We start from the raw sequence: 18,121 nt of genomic DNA on the forward strand, positions 1-18,121 counted from the left end.
GGATGTAGAGGGGGGATTCTTATGTACCAGCCACCAGTGGAATATTTTCCTGTGGGCTGCTTGAATCTATTTTGTAACAGGTTATCTTATAATGAAGCCATATAAATGAAGATTTTTTTAATTGGGTGATCAGTAATAACGATTTCAACCATTTAACTTACACTGAGTCAAGGGTTTTTTTTATCTTGTTCATTAAACAAATCAGTTTTCTGACAACAAAAATAAGGATGAAATGTGCAGTTGGTGGAACAGGCATACCTTAGCCCAATCAGTCTTAAATATTATGATATGTTTGGTCTATTAGATTTTTTAGATAAACCATTTGTGTGGGTGGAAAAGCTAAACAAACTCTAAAGTATCACACATTTTGTCAACGAATTTTAAAAATTGAAGATAAATGTTTATATACTGTGGTGTTGGGTAGATAATATACAAATTTTAGTTAGACTTAACACGTAAGAGATCACATGCTCTTTCTGGACACAAAGAATCACATAAAGTAAATATTTTTGGTCACACTTAACCTTTTTAATATTTTTTGTGATTTTCCTTCAATATATCTTATAAAAAAACTTTGAAACTGTCTCTTAGAATGTACTAATTTAGATAATCTGACAAATAACAATTAAAAGATCAATCAGAATTGACTTATGTACGATTTTGATTTTTTATAGTCTTTAAAAATTACTATTTTTTATAATTAAATAATTGTTAATAAATATTCATTTTACCTGATTATGGTATAATGAATGTATTATAATTATAGCTTTTTTTAAAGTGTAAACTTGAAACTTTAGCCTTCAATTCAATTTGTGCTAAATCTATGGGATAAAATCTAAGTCTATGTAAAACTTTAAAAATTCAATACAAAGTTATTAAAGATGAACTCATCTGAAGATAGCAGTATACAGTGCCATGGAGATGTGTTGGGCTACTTGCTAGGTTAAAGTATATTGCTTGCAGTACAGTATTTAGTCGCAGTAGAACCTGTAGCAATACATGTTAGTACTGTATTGCTTTCACTTCAGCTTTGTCATGTTTTCTTGTATTGCATTGTTCTGTGATTTATGTGTAATACAATACGCTTTAGTAATGTGTGACTAATCTTTTAATTTGGTTTTTAAATCTTAGATTAGAACAAAACTTAACAATACATAATTTTCTTTAAATGATGTTCCCAAAAATTATTTAGGTTCGACAATTGTTTCAGTGGAACAAGAATTATTGGGGTTTTATTTCAGTGAAAGAATTTTTTCAGCATTACAGCTACCCACCTCTGAAATCAGTAGTGTGACACATTTGTTTAGTTTATTTTGTTAACAGCCAATTGTATTAATCAAGCTATTGGTGCATGATGAAGGCTTTTTTATAATTACAATTGATACATTTCAGTTGTAATAAAAATTTAATACAAATTGATTCTTTGAAATTGTTTGCTCTATAAATAGATATTTGTCATCAACTCTTTTTAATCTTGACATCCATATATTGAAAATCAACTTGATGTGTCAAAAATGTTAGTAGCTGAGTTCTAGATGTACCCAAGTATTGACATTGTGCACATCTTTTAAATAGTTAGCTTAAAGCCTCTTCAAACTGTTTTGTGTGCATTTTCCAACCAATGTTTTCTTAATTATAAACCATGTATATTTAAAATGTTAAAACCTAATTAACATTTCTGTCATTAAAAAACTTGAAAAATTAAAACTAATCACATTTTAAACCAATACACATTGATCAGTTTGAAATCAATTCAACAGAAGGAAAAAAAAATAGTAAATATATTAGCAATTATGTAATCTGTGAGTTTTGAATCTGTGAAACATGGATGTGGAGTGCCCAAACATGGAGCCCATCCTTACCACATCTTAGTAGTAATAAAAAAATCAAAGTATAAAAAAAAATACACGACTAAACACACTCATAATCTTTTGTTACTCGCGAATAGTCTTGGAAACCAGGCATAAATGATCCCTGGAAGCAACTATAGAAATTACAAAAGTGCATAAAGTGCCAGCGTCGCAAATTTTGATGTTTCGTATTTCGATAATATTTTATATAGTACAAGATTATTTTGGCAAAATAGCCAGACAGCTGTATTCAATAGGTTCCAAACTATCAATAAATACGAGTTTTATGTTGTTTCTCTACTATTTTATCTATGAAACATATGTTGTTTGGGTACTTATCAAGAAGCCACTATTTTTGGATGAGTTTTCCTTATCGGGGACAAAATAAATTACATTGTTAAAAACAACTGACTTTATTTAACCTATTTTGGAATTTACAAGTTATTATGACAATCAATGAAATCAAAAACTATAAGAACAACGTTTCATTATTAGAAAATGTTAGGTCATTCGTGTGTCTATTTGGAGACGATTTGGAGATACGAAGTATGACTCATCGAGTATTTTTCGATTCATTCTGGATGAAGGAAGGTATAATGAAGTTTATTTTGATATCTGATAAGGAAAACTCGTCTAAAAATAGTGGGCTGTGATAATACCGAAGTACCTGTGCGATGATTCTGTCTTCCAGTCACGCGAAGTAGCGGACTAGTACAGTGTTGCGTAACGGCCTTTCTTGTTGTATATATGCCGATAACCAAGCATTTGAGTAAATACACAATAAAATAGTAACTTATACAGTATTGTACTATATTTCTTTACAAAAGTAATGTAGTGATTTGAGTTGTGTCCAAGCGAAAAACGTAAATTTTCAGTGTAAATATTATTAGGGTTATTATTTAATAAATGTAAACTTTTATGCAAATATGTTAGCAAGTATTTGTTTCTACATTTACTAATCATATTTATTTGTGTTATATTGATGTTTTATTAGATTTATTGGGAAAACTACATCATTACTAAGTAATTTCTAAACTCTGAAAATTAAGTACAGTTTATAAAATGTCAGTGCCGGGCAGCATTTTGTTAATACATAAATAATGCCATGTTTTTAAAATTCTAGAATAAGATATTACATATGGGTTTTATTTAGAATTATATGGCCTTTATCATGGTATGAAGAAAAAAAATCTTAAAAATACTATATACACTCAAATTAGGTCGAAACTTAAATTTTTATACAAAAGTAAAAAACGTTTTTTATAAATACTGAAATTTTTATATTTTTATAAATAAAATTTTATTTGTAACGATATGTATCATATTCTGCATTTAATAAGAAAAAAAAAAACAACAACAAAATGATGGAAATATGTTTGGTAGTTATTTTACAACAGCTTTTTTCCCAAAAGCTTACAAATATGCGAAAAACAGCGTGGCACTTTATGCATATGCCCTCGGAAAATACCCGTGGCACTCAAAGGGTTAAAGTGGTGTTAGTCCTTTGTTTACATGATGGCAGCAATTATAGAAGTCGGGACTTGGGTTGTCTTAAAATATTTTAAAAACATATTTTAATCAGTGTTGACAAATTCAAGTAGCCTAATAATATTAGTGAATAATTAAAGTCACAATTGTTTTAAGTTGTTCAGTTTTCAAAACAATAAAATAATTGGGAAATATAAAATATTTATATATAAAACAGTACAGAATGCATTAAAATACTGTCCACCGACTTGATAATTAATTTAAAAACACTTTTTAATCTATTGTAGTAGGAAAGGGGGTTCTAAAAGTTAATTACACTAAAGAATAATACAGTCCTTTAAAAATGGAGCATAAATACTTGCCAGTGCACATATAATATGATAATATCTAATATGGGTACATTAAATATGATATGGGAATCTCTATGATACATTTGATATAGTACTACCCTGTCACAGTCTGATTGTTACAATTTTTCCAAATAGAAAGGCTAGTACGAGAAATGAACATTTTTGTGTGTGGTCATCAGTGCATCTTAGTGCATACTTGAAACAATTATTGGAAAAAACTTCCATTTCCATAAATAGACTATCAATCAGGAGTATCAGAACAAAGTTGTTAGGTATAAAAAATTCATGAATAATCAACCCAATGTTAATAAAAATCAAGCGATCCCAGGATTGAGTAACAGAATTGCCTTATTATTTATATCACCTACAGGTAGTAAATGGCGATAATTATCCTAACAACCTATCTGTTAATACAATGTTTGGAATGAAGATACAATTTATACCTGAAGAAAACAGTCTGTTTTTGGAATGCTCCAACCATAATACATATATTTGTTTTTAAGCTCAGATATTCCTATATTGCTAATTATGGGAGCACAAACATTCAAAATTATATTAAGTCCTGAAAATTATTATTCACATCTTAATATAGAACGCCTAAGTTCTTTAGTGTCACATTCCTTAACCCTTGCAGGATTATTAACTACAAATGTTCTCAGCAACAGGCTTTTCTTGTGCATGTTTGTATCGTCAATTTGTCTCCAAAGGGGGGAGGGGGGATTTAACCAATAAATATTTACCCCTTCTAAAATCTCTGCATTCCCTTTGGAGAAAGAAGTCATCAGTTAACAGTTGCTACACTGATTGCTGTGTTAAAAGTCATCAGTGAACAGTTGTTGCACTGATTGCTATGTTAAAAGTCATCAGTGAACAGTTGTTGCACTGATTGCTATGTTAAAAGTCATCAGTGAACAGTTGCTACACTGATTGCTATGTTAAAAGTCATCAGTTAACAGTTGCTACACTGATTGCTGCTGCTGCGTTAAAAGTCATGAGTTAACAGTTGCTACACTGATTGCTGTGTTAAAAGTCATCAGTTAACAGTTGCTACACTGATTGCTGTGTTAAAAGTCATCAGTGAACAGTTGTTGCACTGATTGCTATGTTAAAAGTCATCAGTGAACAGTTGCTACACTGATTGCTGTGTTAAAAGTCATCAGTTAACAGTTGCTACACTGATTGCTGTGTTAAAAGTCATCAGTTAACAGTTGCTACACTGATTGCTGTGTTAAAAGACATCAGTTAACAGTTGTTGCACTGATTGCTATGTTAAAAGTCATCAGTGAACAGTTGTTGCACTGATTACTATGTTAAAAGTCATCAGTGAACAGTTGTTGCACTGATTGCTATGTTAAAAGTCATCAGTGAACAGTTGCTACACTGATTGCTATGTTTGTCACGCAGGCGGTGAGTTTGTTCAGCACGGCTCTGCAGTCTGGGCAGTTGGGGCCGATAGTGTCACAATTTGAGGTAAAACACAACACAACAAATTCCTTACGTATTCTCTTGTTAGTTTGGTCAACCCGCACTCTAATCCCCTCCATCTTATAAGTTGAACTCAAATTTTGATCATCAATGACTTTTGGGCTTTGACCACTATTTTCTTTAATACATAATTTACATGTAATGTCACTAAATGTAAATATGAAATTTACACTTCTCTCTATAATTGTTAAGAAGAAGAGAATAAGTCTCATTATACAGTGAAAGACTTATAAACATTTGTTTTGTAGCTTGGTATCTATGCCAGGAATAAGGGGTTTAAAATTTTTTTTTATTAAATGTAGATTTTATTGATACATTTTTTAGAAATAGTGGTTATCTCACTTATAATAATGGTTGATATTTTAAATTCATCCTGTGAATGATGCCAATTCACGTAAAATATGGTAACAATGTTCCGAGTTTCAGTAGTATTGTGAACATTTTAAACGCATTTTATCTGATAATCTAATACAGTAGAAATCCCATTATCCAAACTCAATCACCCAGTTCACTTTGAAAGAAAACAATTTTGTTGTTTGAATGGCACAAGCATCCTGTAAACAATGACTATTACAATGTCACAGGATAGCCCATCTAACTGCGAAAATAGTATAGTGGTAATGCTGGCTGTAAATTTCCCTAAAAGTACTGAGGGGCGACAAGAACTGCTTACGGTGACAGAAGCTTGCAATTTTGTAACATAAAGGCAACAATACTTGGGTGTGTAATAAACTGGATTGGAAGCCATTTCAAAAAAAAAAAAAAAAAAAAAAAAAAAAAAAAAAAAAAAAAAAAAAAAAAAAAAAAAAAAAAAAAAAAAAAGGGGGGGGGGACTGAGTGGAGGAAAAGAGTGCTGAAAAAAGGAGGAGGACGATAGAGAAGAGGAAAATGATTAAGTCACATTTTAAGAGATATGGTCACAATTCCTGGTTGTTTTGAGGAAGCAGAAAATGGCTGTCTTGAGATTCTGCGGACCCCGGATTCTAGATTCTTAGTGACAATGAACTCGTTGAAGGTGTGACACCAAAACGTATGACTCGGAAGATGAAATTATCATTCCTGAACCAGGTGAGGGACTGTCAAACATCATTATTTTGATAGGCCTTGACAACATTGGAGAACATCAGCTCGAGTATGTTCCTTCACAGCTGTCCATCGTCAAGCAGATGCGAGGCTTGGCTGTATTGAAACCGTTAAAGGCTGCTAAATAACTGACATTGATTGTATTTTATATTACAGTGCTTTAATACGTATTTTACAGTAGTGTAGTAAGTAGGATCAATAATTGTCATTAACATTGTCTTTATTTTTTTATCATTAAATACCACTGTTTTGTATGAAATTTATCTTTATTTCTCTAAAAATTATTTTTAAGAACAATTTTAAGTATTCTTATTTCTTATTATTGAGGTGGGACATGGTCCCCATTAATCTGGAAAATTGGATTTCTATTGTATGAGTAACACATTGGATTTACAGATGTTCCACTGAAACAATTAAAAAACAGGATTTTTGTAACTTAAATACATGTGTACCAATCTTATAGTTTCTTAAAAGTTTAATTTTAATAATTTAATTTATTATTTATTTATTTATCCTGTTAACACATGACAAGTTGATATGTCATCAGATTTAATATACTGACTAATTAAAAATAACAATTACAAATGGAAAAAAATTTTAAATCTGTTATGTTTTAATATAAATCGTAGAAACAATAAATAGGAAAACTATAAACAAGATTAAGGCTTTTTACAAAGGGTTTGCCATTGAGATTTTATATATTCTGTTAAATTATACTACAGTAAATAGATAATTCAAAAAATGAAACAAATAGAATAGATTAAAATGTGTAAATAAACAACAATACACAAATTATAAAAGACAGTAAATATGATGAGTAAAAAAAAAAGAAATATATAAATTATTATTTTAAATTAGGGAATTCATAACTAAATCCTAGTAGTTTCTAAATATTATGTACAGTTATAGAATTCTCTTCCTTGTGTTACGACTTTGGGCTGACTGCCTCTGCATGAGCTTGGCTGCATTTCTCAAGTTTTAACTTAACTGCATGCTAATTCCAGCACAAAGTGACTGTAAAGTGTTATAATTTGTAGATTGATGAAGCTGTTTGCAATGGGTACAAAGGCGTACTAGAATTTTTGTAGCCTTCTTTTGATAACATTATCAGCACCCTACACTAATAAATTGTACATAGTTCGTGATGAAAAAAATAAGCTTAGTAGCCTGTAAGTTGAAGTTTTAATTTTGTTGTATTTAAGTGTTCTCGAAGAAAATACTAATGGAAGAAGGAATTTTTTGTTAACTCTGTTTCGGTCATAATAGTTCTAAGAGCTTACGTTACTATTATGCTCTATTAATTTTCTGTGTTGAGTCAAAGTGCATGCTGCTTTAATTACTAACTAGGGTTTTTTATTGCTCTTTTTTGACAACATTGATCTGGAGGTGAGATATTGTCCTTCATTGTCCCCAATAAATATTTTGGGTGAGTGCTGCTAAATTATTTGTTCTTCCTGTAGCTTCTATAGATTCGAGGCAACTTGAACTGTTTTTACAACTTCTCAAGTATCCAATTCCGATAATCAAAGTTGCGGTAATCAGGGTTTTACTGTACTTGGTTATGTTTTTGAGTCTGCTGATAATTATACAAATAAAAAATAACAAATGAGGGAGAACGATATTCTCATGGTAACAAACCATTCTTTGTAATTTATTATATTGCTACTAAATACTAATAGCTCAAGTCTGAGTCGCTAGACCAACAATGGCTTTACTCTGTACAAGTCTTATAATAAGGTTAACACGCTTTTTCCTTAAGTTTTGTTAATCTTTCTTACATTGAATGTGAGTCACTCATAAGATGCATTATTCTAGTGCAATATGGTTTACCGGTGATTCATGAAGATGACAGATTTTGGTGTTTGATAGTTTAGTATATGTCAATAGAGCGCTCTAGGTAAAGTTGGCAGAACTGCCAGATTGTGTTCTGTTAAAGAGCTTCACCGTACAGTGTTTACCTTTAACTGTCATTAGCCAACCATGACTCATGCCGTACACAATTAATATTCAATTAATCAGACCAATATTGAATTATTCAATAAAGCTCCAAAACATGACAAATACAAAGATCCGCCCTGTACCTTGGAAGCTGATGCAATAACGTAACAGCAGCTGAAACCGTTAGGAACAAGGGATACAACTGCGTATGTCTGAGTTACAGGTGACCAAAACCGCACAAAAGAAAGAACTTAAGCGAAATAAGTCATGTGCGGCATGAGCCACCGTAACTCTTATGTAATAATACATATCATTGTAATAATTATAAAATGTACATTTCGAATTTATTTAAATACAATAGGGTTCTTGAGCAAAAGACATGTACTTTGAGTCACCAGTGGACAATGCCACAGTGAACGTGTTGAATATTAAATACGGAGGTCTCACTTTAATCAATGCTAAATTTCAATGCCAAAATTGTTGCTAACTCTTGAACTAGTATTTAATATAGCTCTGTTAATAAATAATACCACTAAAACGTTTACAATAAGGGACAGAAAATTACATTGATGAAATACACATTGAATATAACTTCATAGAAACTTCGTGTAAGGGATATATTTTAACTCGATGAGCTCAGTATATTTTTGTCTGAATAATATATTATGGTATTTATATGGTGTTGTCTTGATTTTTGAAAGTTGGTTGTTTTATATAATGTTTCTTATGTGAATATGTGATATGCTCTTTGATATCCAAGAATAAAAAATGTGACTTTCTTATTAAAAAAAATAAAAATCACTTCAGTATATCACTTCAAAAATTTTACTAATCTGTAAACGTTTAGAGGCAAAGAAGTCACTGTTGCAAGGTTTCGCTCATAATTTCACCCATCTCATCTTCCATAGGATTTTCTGATGCTTGGGAGGCAGAAATTAACACCTCTACATATCCATATGCTCAGCCCCAAACTCAGACAAGCTCACGATACTTCCACCTCAGTCCCATTTACAGCCCATTCCATGATGCTCCCATCTCAGCCCCATATACAGCCCAATCCATGATACTCCTTTTTCAGCCCCATATACATCCCAGTCCATGATACTCCCACCTCAGCCCCATATACATCCCAGTTCATGATACTCCCACCTCAGCCCCATATACAGCACATTCCGTGATACTCCCACCTCAGCCCCATATACATCCCAGTCCATGATACTCCCACCTCAGCCCCATATACAGCCCATTCCGTGATATTCCTGTCCATGATACTCCAGTTTCAGCCCCATATACATCCCAGTCCATGATACTCCCCCCTCAGCCTCGTCCAAATCCCAGTCAATAGTGCAGCAGTGTAGTACACGAGAGCAAGTGCTGTACTATGATAGAAAAAACTATGTCTCTCAGTCAAAAACAGTAGCCAACATTGTTTATGTAAATATGTACAATATTACCTAGGATTCTGCTGACAGATACACAGAAAACCTGTCATATCCAGCCTATACAGAGTAAGATTGTAGGACTGATATTGTTAATGTTTGGTATGCTGTTGTAAAATGTAGGATTTAAGCTATACATATCAAGTGCAGTACAATTGTTGCAATTTACTTTTTGACAGCACTATTTAATATTATGAAATCGTTGAGTGTTACGTAATCACATGATATGTTAATTCTATGTAAAACTAAACTAATGCACTTGATATTTTTAATTTTGTGGTAAGCATGTGTAATAAAATATAATTCAAATGGGTATCAATACAAATTTGCTGTGGAAAACAAATTACCTTGTTCATTAAACAATATTTAACATAAATTATTGAAAAAGTAACTATTCCACCACTTTAATACATCCTAATGCGTATATTTTGAAACATGAAACAACAGAACTGTTATTACATGTTAATCAAAGTTCTTTTTTTCTGAAAATAGCATAAGTAGGTCATCATAAGTGTAAACAAAACCCCTATCCCTCTCCTGGCTGATGTTTAGGAGAGAGAGAGAGAGAGAGAGAGATCGAGCTTGCCCTTGTGGCATTATTTGCCCACAAAGCTCATAGTTTCGAAACGTTCCATTGTTTTACACCAGGCCACTTATCAGAGGTGCCAGATGTGACATGTTTTACCATACGTTAGTTTGAGTTTTCTTAAATTTAGTTTTAGTAGTGTAGAACTGTGGTAGAAGTGACCTATGCTCTGTTTGACCAGGTGGGACCCGAGGCAGTAAGTGCAGCTAACCAAGGTAATATGGAGGACTTTGTGAAGGCTCTGCAGAACACAAGCATCAACACGAGTGGCAGTGATCCGTCGCAGCCGGAGAAGCGCAGGAAGACTGAGGATAAGAAGAAGGATGATGATGATGAGGATATGGCCCTGGACTAACTACACTATCCATGTGCTAAGACATGCTAACTAATCAAAGCATATTTTATATAATAAACAAGTAGTCCTGGGTTAAATCAGCAAGCCAAATAAAATTTATTGTATTCTGGATACTTATGGTTTTAATGTTTCCATCATGATCCGTTTTTAAGTAGAACTGGATGTAAAATATTTAACTTTTCAATCTGGTATCATTTAGTTCTTTAAGATGTGGATACGTTCAACACTTAGTAAAATATTGTGCTGTAAGAAAAAGAATTATATACAACTGATAACAACGGAAGTAATACAGTAAACTTAATAATTGTTATATAGGTTTGTGTACAAAATTGTAAACCAGGCACAGCTTATGTTTGGACAACCTTTCTGTGTTCTCTCCAAGTTGGATCTGCTAAGTATTAGGCTAAATCTCATATATTAGTGTAATAATTATCGAGCTTTCTGTCTGAGCAAACAGTGTTTGTCTTCAAAGTAATCGATAAAAAGACTTATGAATCGTAACTGGTTTTGGTAAAAAGAATGTATTGACCCATTTGGTACTTATTCTAAAAGTCTTTGAAGTAGTCTCCTTGAACATTGATACACTGCTGCCAATGCAGTTCTCACACTGTAAAGGTTTCCTAGAAGTCAGCTGGCGTAACTTATTTTAGATTCTGTGGCTGCCCATTGGTCGGAACATCCTTGTAGTGGTGTTATTTCAAACTTCTCTTGAACTTATGGAACATAAAACAGTCTGGCAGGATTACATTGGGTGTAACTAGATTGCAATCCCTACCCAGACCTGGTAGGCAGGACAAGGACTGTAGCATTTTCATAGTGAAGTTTCCAGCAATCAGTAATTTCTGGTAGCTTCCATTTGTGAATGATAATTTGAGCTCCATTTCATCATCCACTTCTTGCAGTTTTTGAAATCTGACACTGTGTCAGACTTGACTCCTGGAAGCTGGAGTTCCTGTCTATTCAAAGAGATCTCTTTGCATCAAGATGAAACAGCGAGAATACCTCTTCATTTGAGTTACACTGGCTGGCTGCTGGGTAACCAGACAGAGAGCCCTTTTGTAGTCTATGTGTCTTTGATGTCGAAACGATGCAAAGAATTAATTTTGAACGTCTTTGTTGTCGACTTTTTGTATCTTTTTAAACAAACAAGGACTCCAGATTCCAGGAGTCAAGTTTGTGACAGCGTCAGATTTCAGACATTGCATGATGCAGAAGGTGAGATGGAGCTAAACTTATTTGCATTGAATCGACTGTTTCCACCATAGCTATGTTATTTGTAGCTTCCATTTGATGGATTTGTGCAAATACTTCTTTGTAGAAAAATGTAAAAATTATTGTGGATAATCTACACTAGCAAAGAAAGAACTTGTGCCTTGATCTTAGGCATTCTTACTTTTTTGTTTTATTTGTTTTATCATTACTTTGGAGAATCTTTCTCATTACTCACCAGTTTTGCACTGATCTCCCCATGTTCAAACATTTAGGAGTGACTTTGTGAACTGTTATCTTACATATACTTAGATCTCTTATGTTAAGCTCATAAATGTAATATCACACACCTAGACTGTTTGTGATCACTGTTGAGATGTTCAAAGATCACCATTTACACAAACACCTCAAAGGTTGGTTTGTGGCACAACTTTCAGCACTCATGTTATATGGATGTAATATAGGCTACTCTATTGCCTCTCTATGGACAATTTAGCAAAGGTGTAATTTACTTTGTAACTGTTAGCTAACTGGAAACCAAAACTTGTAAAATAATTTCATGAGCTAAAGTTGCATTTCATCCATTGGTTTTCTTTAATATGTGAATTTAACATCAAATACAACTTATCATTAAGGATATAACTATAATATATTACCTCAAAAAACGTTGGGGAGTCCAGGAATTTTTTCCCTTGACCATATTTTTATCCAAATCCCTGTGAAAGGGGTGTAGTCTCAAACCTGTTCTTGAACTCAATAAACCACAAGAACCCTGAGCCCTTTCTAAGCTTCTCCGAAGCAAGCATGCTGAAAGCGGTTTTGCCTGGGCAAAATTTGATGACGTACAGTAACACTGCTCTAGCAAACACTTCATTTTAATTCTTCGTGCTATACAAAATATGAAAAAAGCTTTTTTGCAATGCTTGATCCTTATGTTTGAGCTCAGATTCTTCACCAGCAAGAACGCTGTTAGTGACTGGAGCAGCATAGAGCGGCGCATCCCATTACTTAACTCTCTTCCTGTTGAATTAGTGTAATGTGCTATTGGCACTACCAGGCTGAAGTGGTTTGGCTGCTTTTTTGTGGTAGAGCTTTAATGGTTTTGATTTTATTATTTTAACAACGTTATTTGAAGAAAACTGTCACATATACATTGCTGTAATGCTTATTAAATTCTCAATAATAATGGTATTTGAAAAAATTATCAACTTATAAAATAAATTAAATCTAATTTACCTTACCAACTTGGACTTAGTAGTAAAGATATCCTAGTACCTAGTATCTTAGTAGTAAAGGTATAAAAATATTAATGAACAACTTTACTGTCAATAGATATTTCAATTGGATTTTCTGCTTTGTATCCTTGGTGGAAGTAAGTTGATGATGCCTTAACCGGCGAAAGCGCTATTTTAATAAATTTTATGTGGAAGTATACAAAAAATGTCTTTTCCATTAAAATTTCAATTGGAGTCAATCAGAGGTGACTGTCATAAAAACATATGACAATTTGGTTTAAATTATTTACTTCATTTGCCTTAACCTACAAGTACCTTATGATGGATTCTTTGAATTCGAAATGTACATTGTATAAATTAAATCTATAAAAGTTAAAAGGTTTATTATAGTTTCCTTTATTTTTATCTTATATCAATGGGAGGTATATTAGGGTAGGAGTCTCTGAAGAGGGATGGCCATGAGGATACCAGACCTTTACACTCTTAAGTTGTACAGTACCCAGTAACACCTCTTACATTTTATTAGCTGTGGAGATAGCTGCTTCTGTTCACAAATATCTTGAAGAATAGAATGAAACATTTTAAACTTAAAACAAATTTTTTAGTGATTGTGTTTAAGTGTAAATTACTTTTGTCATTAGTCATCATAACATCATTATGTGTCGAAAATCAATATAACATCAAATTAAAATTTTTAATTATGCGAGCATTGTCTGTGTGGAACCAATAACTACCACAAGTAAGTATCAGTTCCTCAAGGATGTGGTTATCACACTGCCTGAGTCAACTGTTTCTGATAATTATGCAGTATTTTAGTCAGTGTTGTTATTTTGTACCATGTAAGTCATCTTTTTGTTAGTTGCTCCGTGTCATCCAATGACTTTTTATTAGTTCCACCAAGCACCAGAGAAGACTGGACAGAGAAAATGTTGTTAAGGTGAAAAATCAACTTACAAATTCTTTAAAATAATAATAAATTATTTTTAGCAATAGAATGAAGTAAATGTATTTAATGTTATATATTTTAGTCATAAAAAGTTAGCAAATGGTGAGTAGTGAACTCTACAAACAGTAAACTGTATAACCAATCCAATTTAAGTTATTTACAAATTTTTCTTCAACACTGCAGTAACTTATTTATGCAGTAAAGTAAGTCAATATTATTGAAGTAGCATTACAACAGTTTTAACCTCAAACACTGGTCATTACCCTTAAAATACTAGGCTGTTTTGGTGGTTACACCAAGCATTTCTTTTAAATGTGTGAAAAATTTAAATAATTATTAAAATATTAAGTCATATCTTTTCACATATTAAGCCATAATCTCCGCCATATGGAGTATTAGAAACACGAAGAAAATAAAATGAAATGTTTTTACTTTTTTGTTTCAATTCAACAACATATATGTCAAAGAATTAAGATTTCACTGTGATATATGATGCATGATTTAAGATTGAACAATATGCAACATTTTGATCATTGCTTCAAAATAAAAATTTAAAAACATATGTATTACACTATTTACACATGGTTTTTTCTTATTGCAACTGTATGTCATATGACTTTGCATGATTCCCAAAATAAACAAGTTTTAGGAACAAACGTTTTTAATTATGTAACCTGTAAAACAATTCTTTTGCTTTAATTTGGTATAGTACAAACAAACTAGCATTTTGTCAGCACTCTAATGTGTTGCGATTATAACTCTCGTAGTACTTGTAGGGTTAACAGGGCATTTTTAAAATATGTGTTTTTGGCCCTAATTAAAAAAACAACTGAATCATTGGAATAAATTCTTTAAAAGTTCATTTCTTTGTTTGGAAATCTGGCCTCTCTGCTGCAAGAAAACACTTATACATAGTTATAATTTTACCGATTCAATTTGAACAAAACTGAAGTCTTTTCCAATTCTTTATGATGTAGTAGTCTTATAAAATTGATAGACTCATGAGGTTAATATAAATTATTAGCATTTTCAAACAAAGATGAAAGTTTATGGTTATTTCATATAAAAATTGCAATTCTTTACTAAGCTGAATTTATAATATTAATACATTGAACCTCAGGCTTACAGTTAAATCTCGTATCCTCTTCCTCATGGTACTCCTATCAGATTGATAAAAATACTCCATGAGGAAACATTTGGTTTTGTAGAAAGGAATTTCACTCTGTCAATGGAGTAATGTACAAAATATATAATATATTATTATTCCTAAGTAGCAGCACAATGGAGAAAGACATCCAGCGAAGAATAATATTGTGTAAGCAGTTAGTTACACAATAAGCAAAAATTATATGACAAGAGCTGAAGTTCAAAAAGGTGAGAGATCGTATGAAGCCAAGCAAAGGGGATCGGACTCAAGCGCCAGGCCTCACCTTACAAAGTGACATGAGATGATTAGCTTGGGGGGGGGATTATATTTATAAGCAATATACAGGGTGATTCATGAAGTTCTCCCCCCACTTCTACAGCACATTGTACTAGTAAAAATAATGAAAAAATGTTATATAAACATAGGTCCGAAAACGCTTCGTTAGCGAGTTACAGCTAGCGAAAGATTTCGCCTGAATTCCTGGGTAAAGAGTAAAATAAAATCATACTGAACTTTTGGAAAGGTTAATTAAGTAAGAAATATCGTGGATTCTTATGTATTTTTACCTGATAAAGCTAATAAAATAGGTTTCAGAACTGTACCTGTAGTAGTTTTTGAGGGATTCAGGGTTAAATGCAAAAAATTGGGGCACGAAACAATGTTTTTTTAAGTTTGATGTACAATAACTTTGTTAAATTGGTAATAAATACATAAAATCAACAAACATTAATTGTAGAGAATTTAATTCTGAGAAAATTGATATAATCAAAGTCTAAAATAAAACAGAAATAAGTACCAAAAAATCGATTTTATTCAGTATAATACATTACTAGCTGTAAAGAAATACCGTACGGTATTTAGTTAAAATAAAAATGTTTGCTCCTTAATGATGAGATAAATTGAGAAAACAAGATTAACTGTTAAATAAATTTGTTTGTAAATAAAAATATCATGTTTTATTACGTTGTATTTTTTTTTTTTAATAAAAATTATACATCAAATGTTCGAAAATAAATGAAGCAAACATTTTCCCATTATTGTTTACTAATCATCGAAATGCAGTTTTTTGTTTTATTAATTTCTAAGTTGGTAACGCACGCATAACAGCTGATCAACAATGGTATTCTGTACTGTTACGTTAGAACTGTGTATTAGTGGTGTTTTGCAAGCTACAGCAGGAGATCGGGTTCTGTGAATCGTGTTATTAAATGCAATTTTTCTGTGAGTTATAATTCGATTGTTTATTCAGAGAAAAAATGCCTTACTTATTTACATCAGAGGAATACGCTGATATGGTTTTTATTTTGGGTTACTGTAATGGTAATGCTAGAGCTGCTGTAGAAGAATATGAACTACGTTACCCTAATAGGAGGATTCCAGATACCAAAACAATTTCAGGAACTTTTCATACTCTTCGGGAAACAGGATCACTACCAAGTACTAGAACCAATTATGAACGAGCTGTCCAACTTGATGATGATATTGTTATTAATGCTGTTCATCGCAGTCCAGGTGTAAGTACACGACGTATTTCTAGGCGGATAGGAGTTTCGCAGTCAACGGTGTGGATGTCACTTAATCGAAACAAATTTTGTCCGTTTCATAAACAAAAGGTTCAACATCTACAGCTAGGGGATGGTCCGCTTTGCTTGGAGTTTTGCAACTTTTTGAATATTAATAATCAACTCTACAAGCGTATTTTGTTTACGGATGACGCACAATTCACTCGGGATGGTGTCAATAACTTGCACAATAAACACTCATGGGCAGAAGAAAATCCACATGAGGTGGTGGAACAGAACTTTCAACACCGATTTAGCGTCAATGTCTGGTGTGGCCTTTTGCACAATCGGCTGATTGGACCTTTCATATTACCTGGACGCCTAAATGCTGAGTTATATTTGCATTTCCTTCAAGAAGAGTTGCCGCAGCTGTTAGAGAATGTTCCTTTACATCTCAGACAAAATTTGTACTTCCAGCATGACGGAGCACCTCCCCATTTTTCACGTGCCGTTTTTGCTTACTTAAATCATCAATTTCCTGGACACTGGATTGGTCGTGGAGGGCCTCACCCTTGGCCACCAAGATCACCAGATCTATCTCCATTGGATTATTGCATCTGGGGATGGATGAAAGACATTGTATACAAGACAAAAGTGAGTTCTCGTGATGAATTAATTGCCCGTATTATGGATTCGGCTGTGCAGATACAGGGAAGACCTGAAAAATTAAGAAACGCAACAAAAGCAATACACAAACGTGCTGCAAAATGTATTGATAATGATGGCCTCATTTTCGAACGGTTGGCCCAACCTGATTAATTTTGCTTAAAACTAGTAATGTATTATACTGAATAAAATCGATTTTTTGGTACTTATTTCTGTTTTATTTTAGACTTTGATTATATCAATTTTCTCAGAATTAAATTCTCTACAATTAATGTTTGTTGATTTTATGTATTTATTACCAATTTAACAAAGTTATTGTACATCAAACTTAAAAAAACATTGTTTCGTGCCCCAATTTTTTGCATTTAAACCTGAATCCCTCAAAAACTACTACAGGTACAGTTCTGAAACCTATTTTATTAGCTTTATCAGGTAAAAATACATAAGAATCCACGATATTTCTTACTTAATTAACCTATCCAAAAGTTCAGTATGGCTTTATTTTACTCTTTACCCAGGAATTCAGGCGAAATCTTTCGCTAGCTGTAACTCGCTAACGAAGCGTTTTCGGACCTATGTTTATATAACATTTTTTCATTATTTTTACTAGTAATATGTGCTGTAGAAATGGGGGGAGAACTTCATGAATCACCCTGTATAATACAAAATTACATTTTACGCCTAATTTTGTTTAGTTTTAAAAAATTGGTGTAAATCCTGGAAAATTAGTAAAATAGTATCGGACATTAACCCCTTAACGGTTTTCTTTTTGTACCACTATGTTGTTTTGCTGTTTTACAGACGGGTTTTAGTGTTTAGATATATACTTTTTATGCAAAAAA

The 18,121-nt window shown here is 32.4% G+C and overlaps 1 protein-coding gene across 3 annotated transcripts in view; it reads left to right on the forward strand.

Moving 5' to 3' along the window:
* Positions 1–10,685, forward strand: part of LOC124362116 (proteasomal ubiquitin receptor ADRM1) — a 30,893-nt gene extending 20,208 nt beyond the window's left edge. For 2 of the 3 annotated variants that reach the window (XM_046816318.1, XM_046816319.1), the window contains exons 9-10: positions 5,093–5,158; positions 10,401–10,685. In XM_046816318.1, coding sequence (XP_046672274.1) covers positions 5,093–5,158; positions 10,401–10,574 — 240 coding nt within the window. In that variant the 3' untranslated portion in view covers positions 10,575–10,685. The remainder of the gene's footprint in view (positions 1–5,092; positions 5,159–10,400) is intronic. The other variant, XM_046816320.1, reaches the window with a different exon arrangement.
* The last annotated feature ends 7,436 nt before the right edge of the window (positions 10,686–18,121 follow it).

Source organism: Homalodisca vitripennis, chromosome 5, assembly GCF_021130785.1.
Source record: "Homalodisca vitripennis isolate AUS2020 chromosome 5, UT_GWSS_2.1, whole genome shotgun sequence".
Lineage (NCBI taxonomy): Eukaryota > Metazoa > Arthropoda > Insecta > Hemiptera > Cicadellidae > Homalodisca > Homalodisca vitripennis.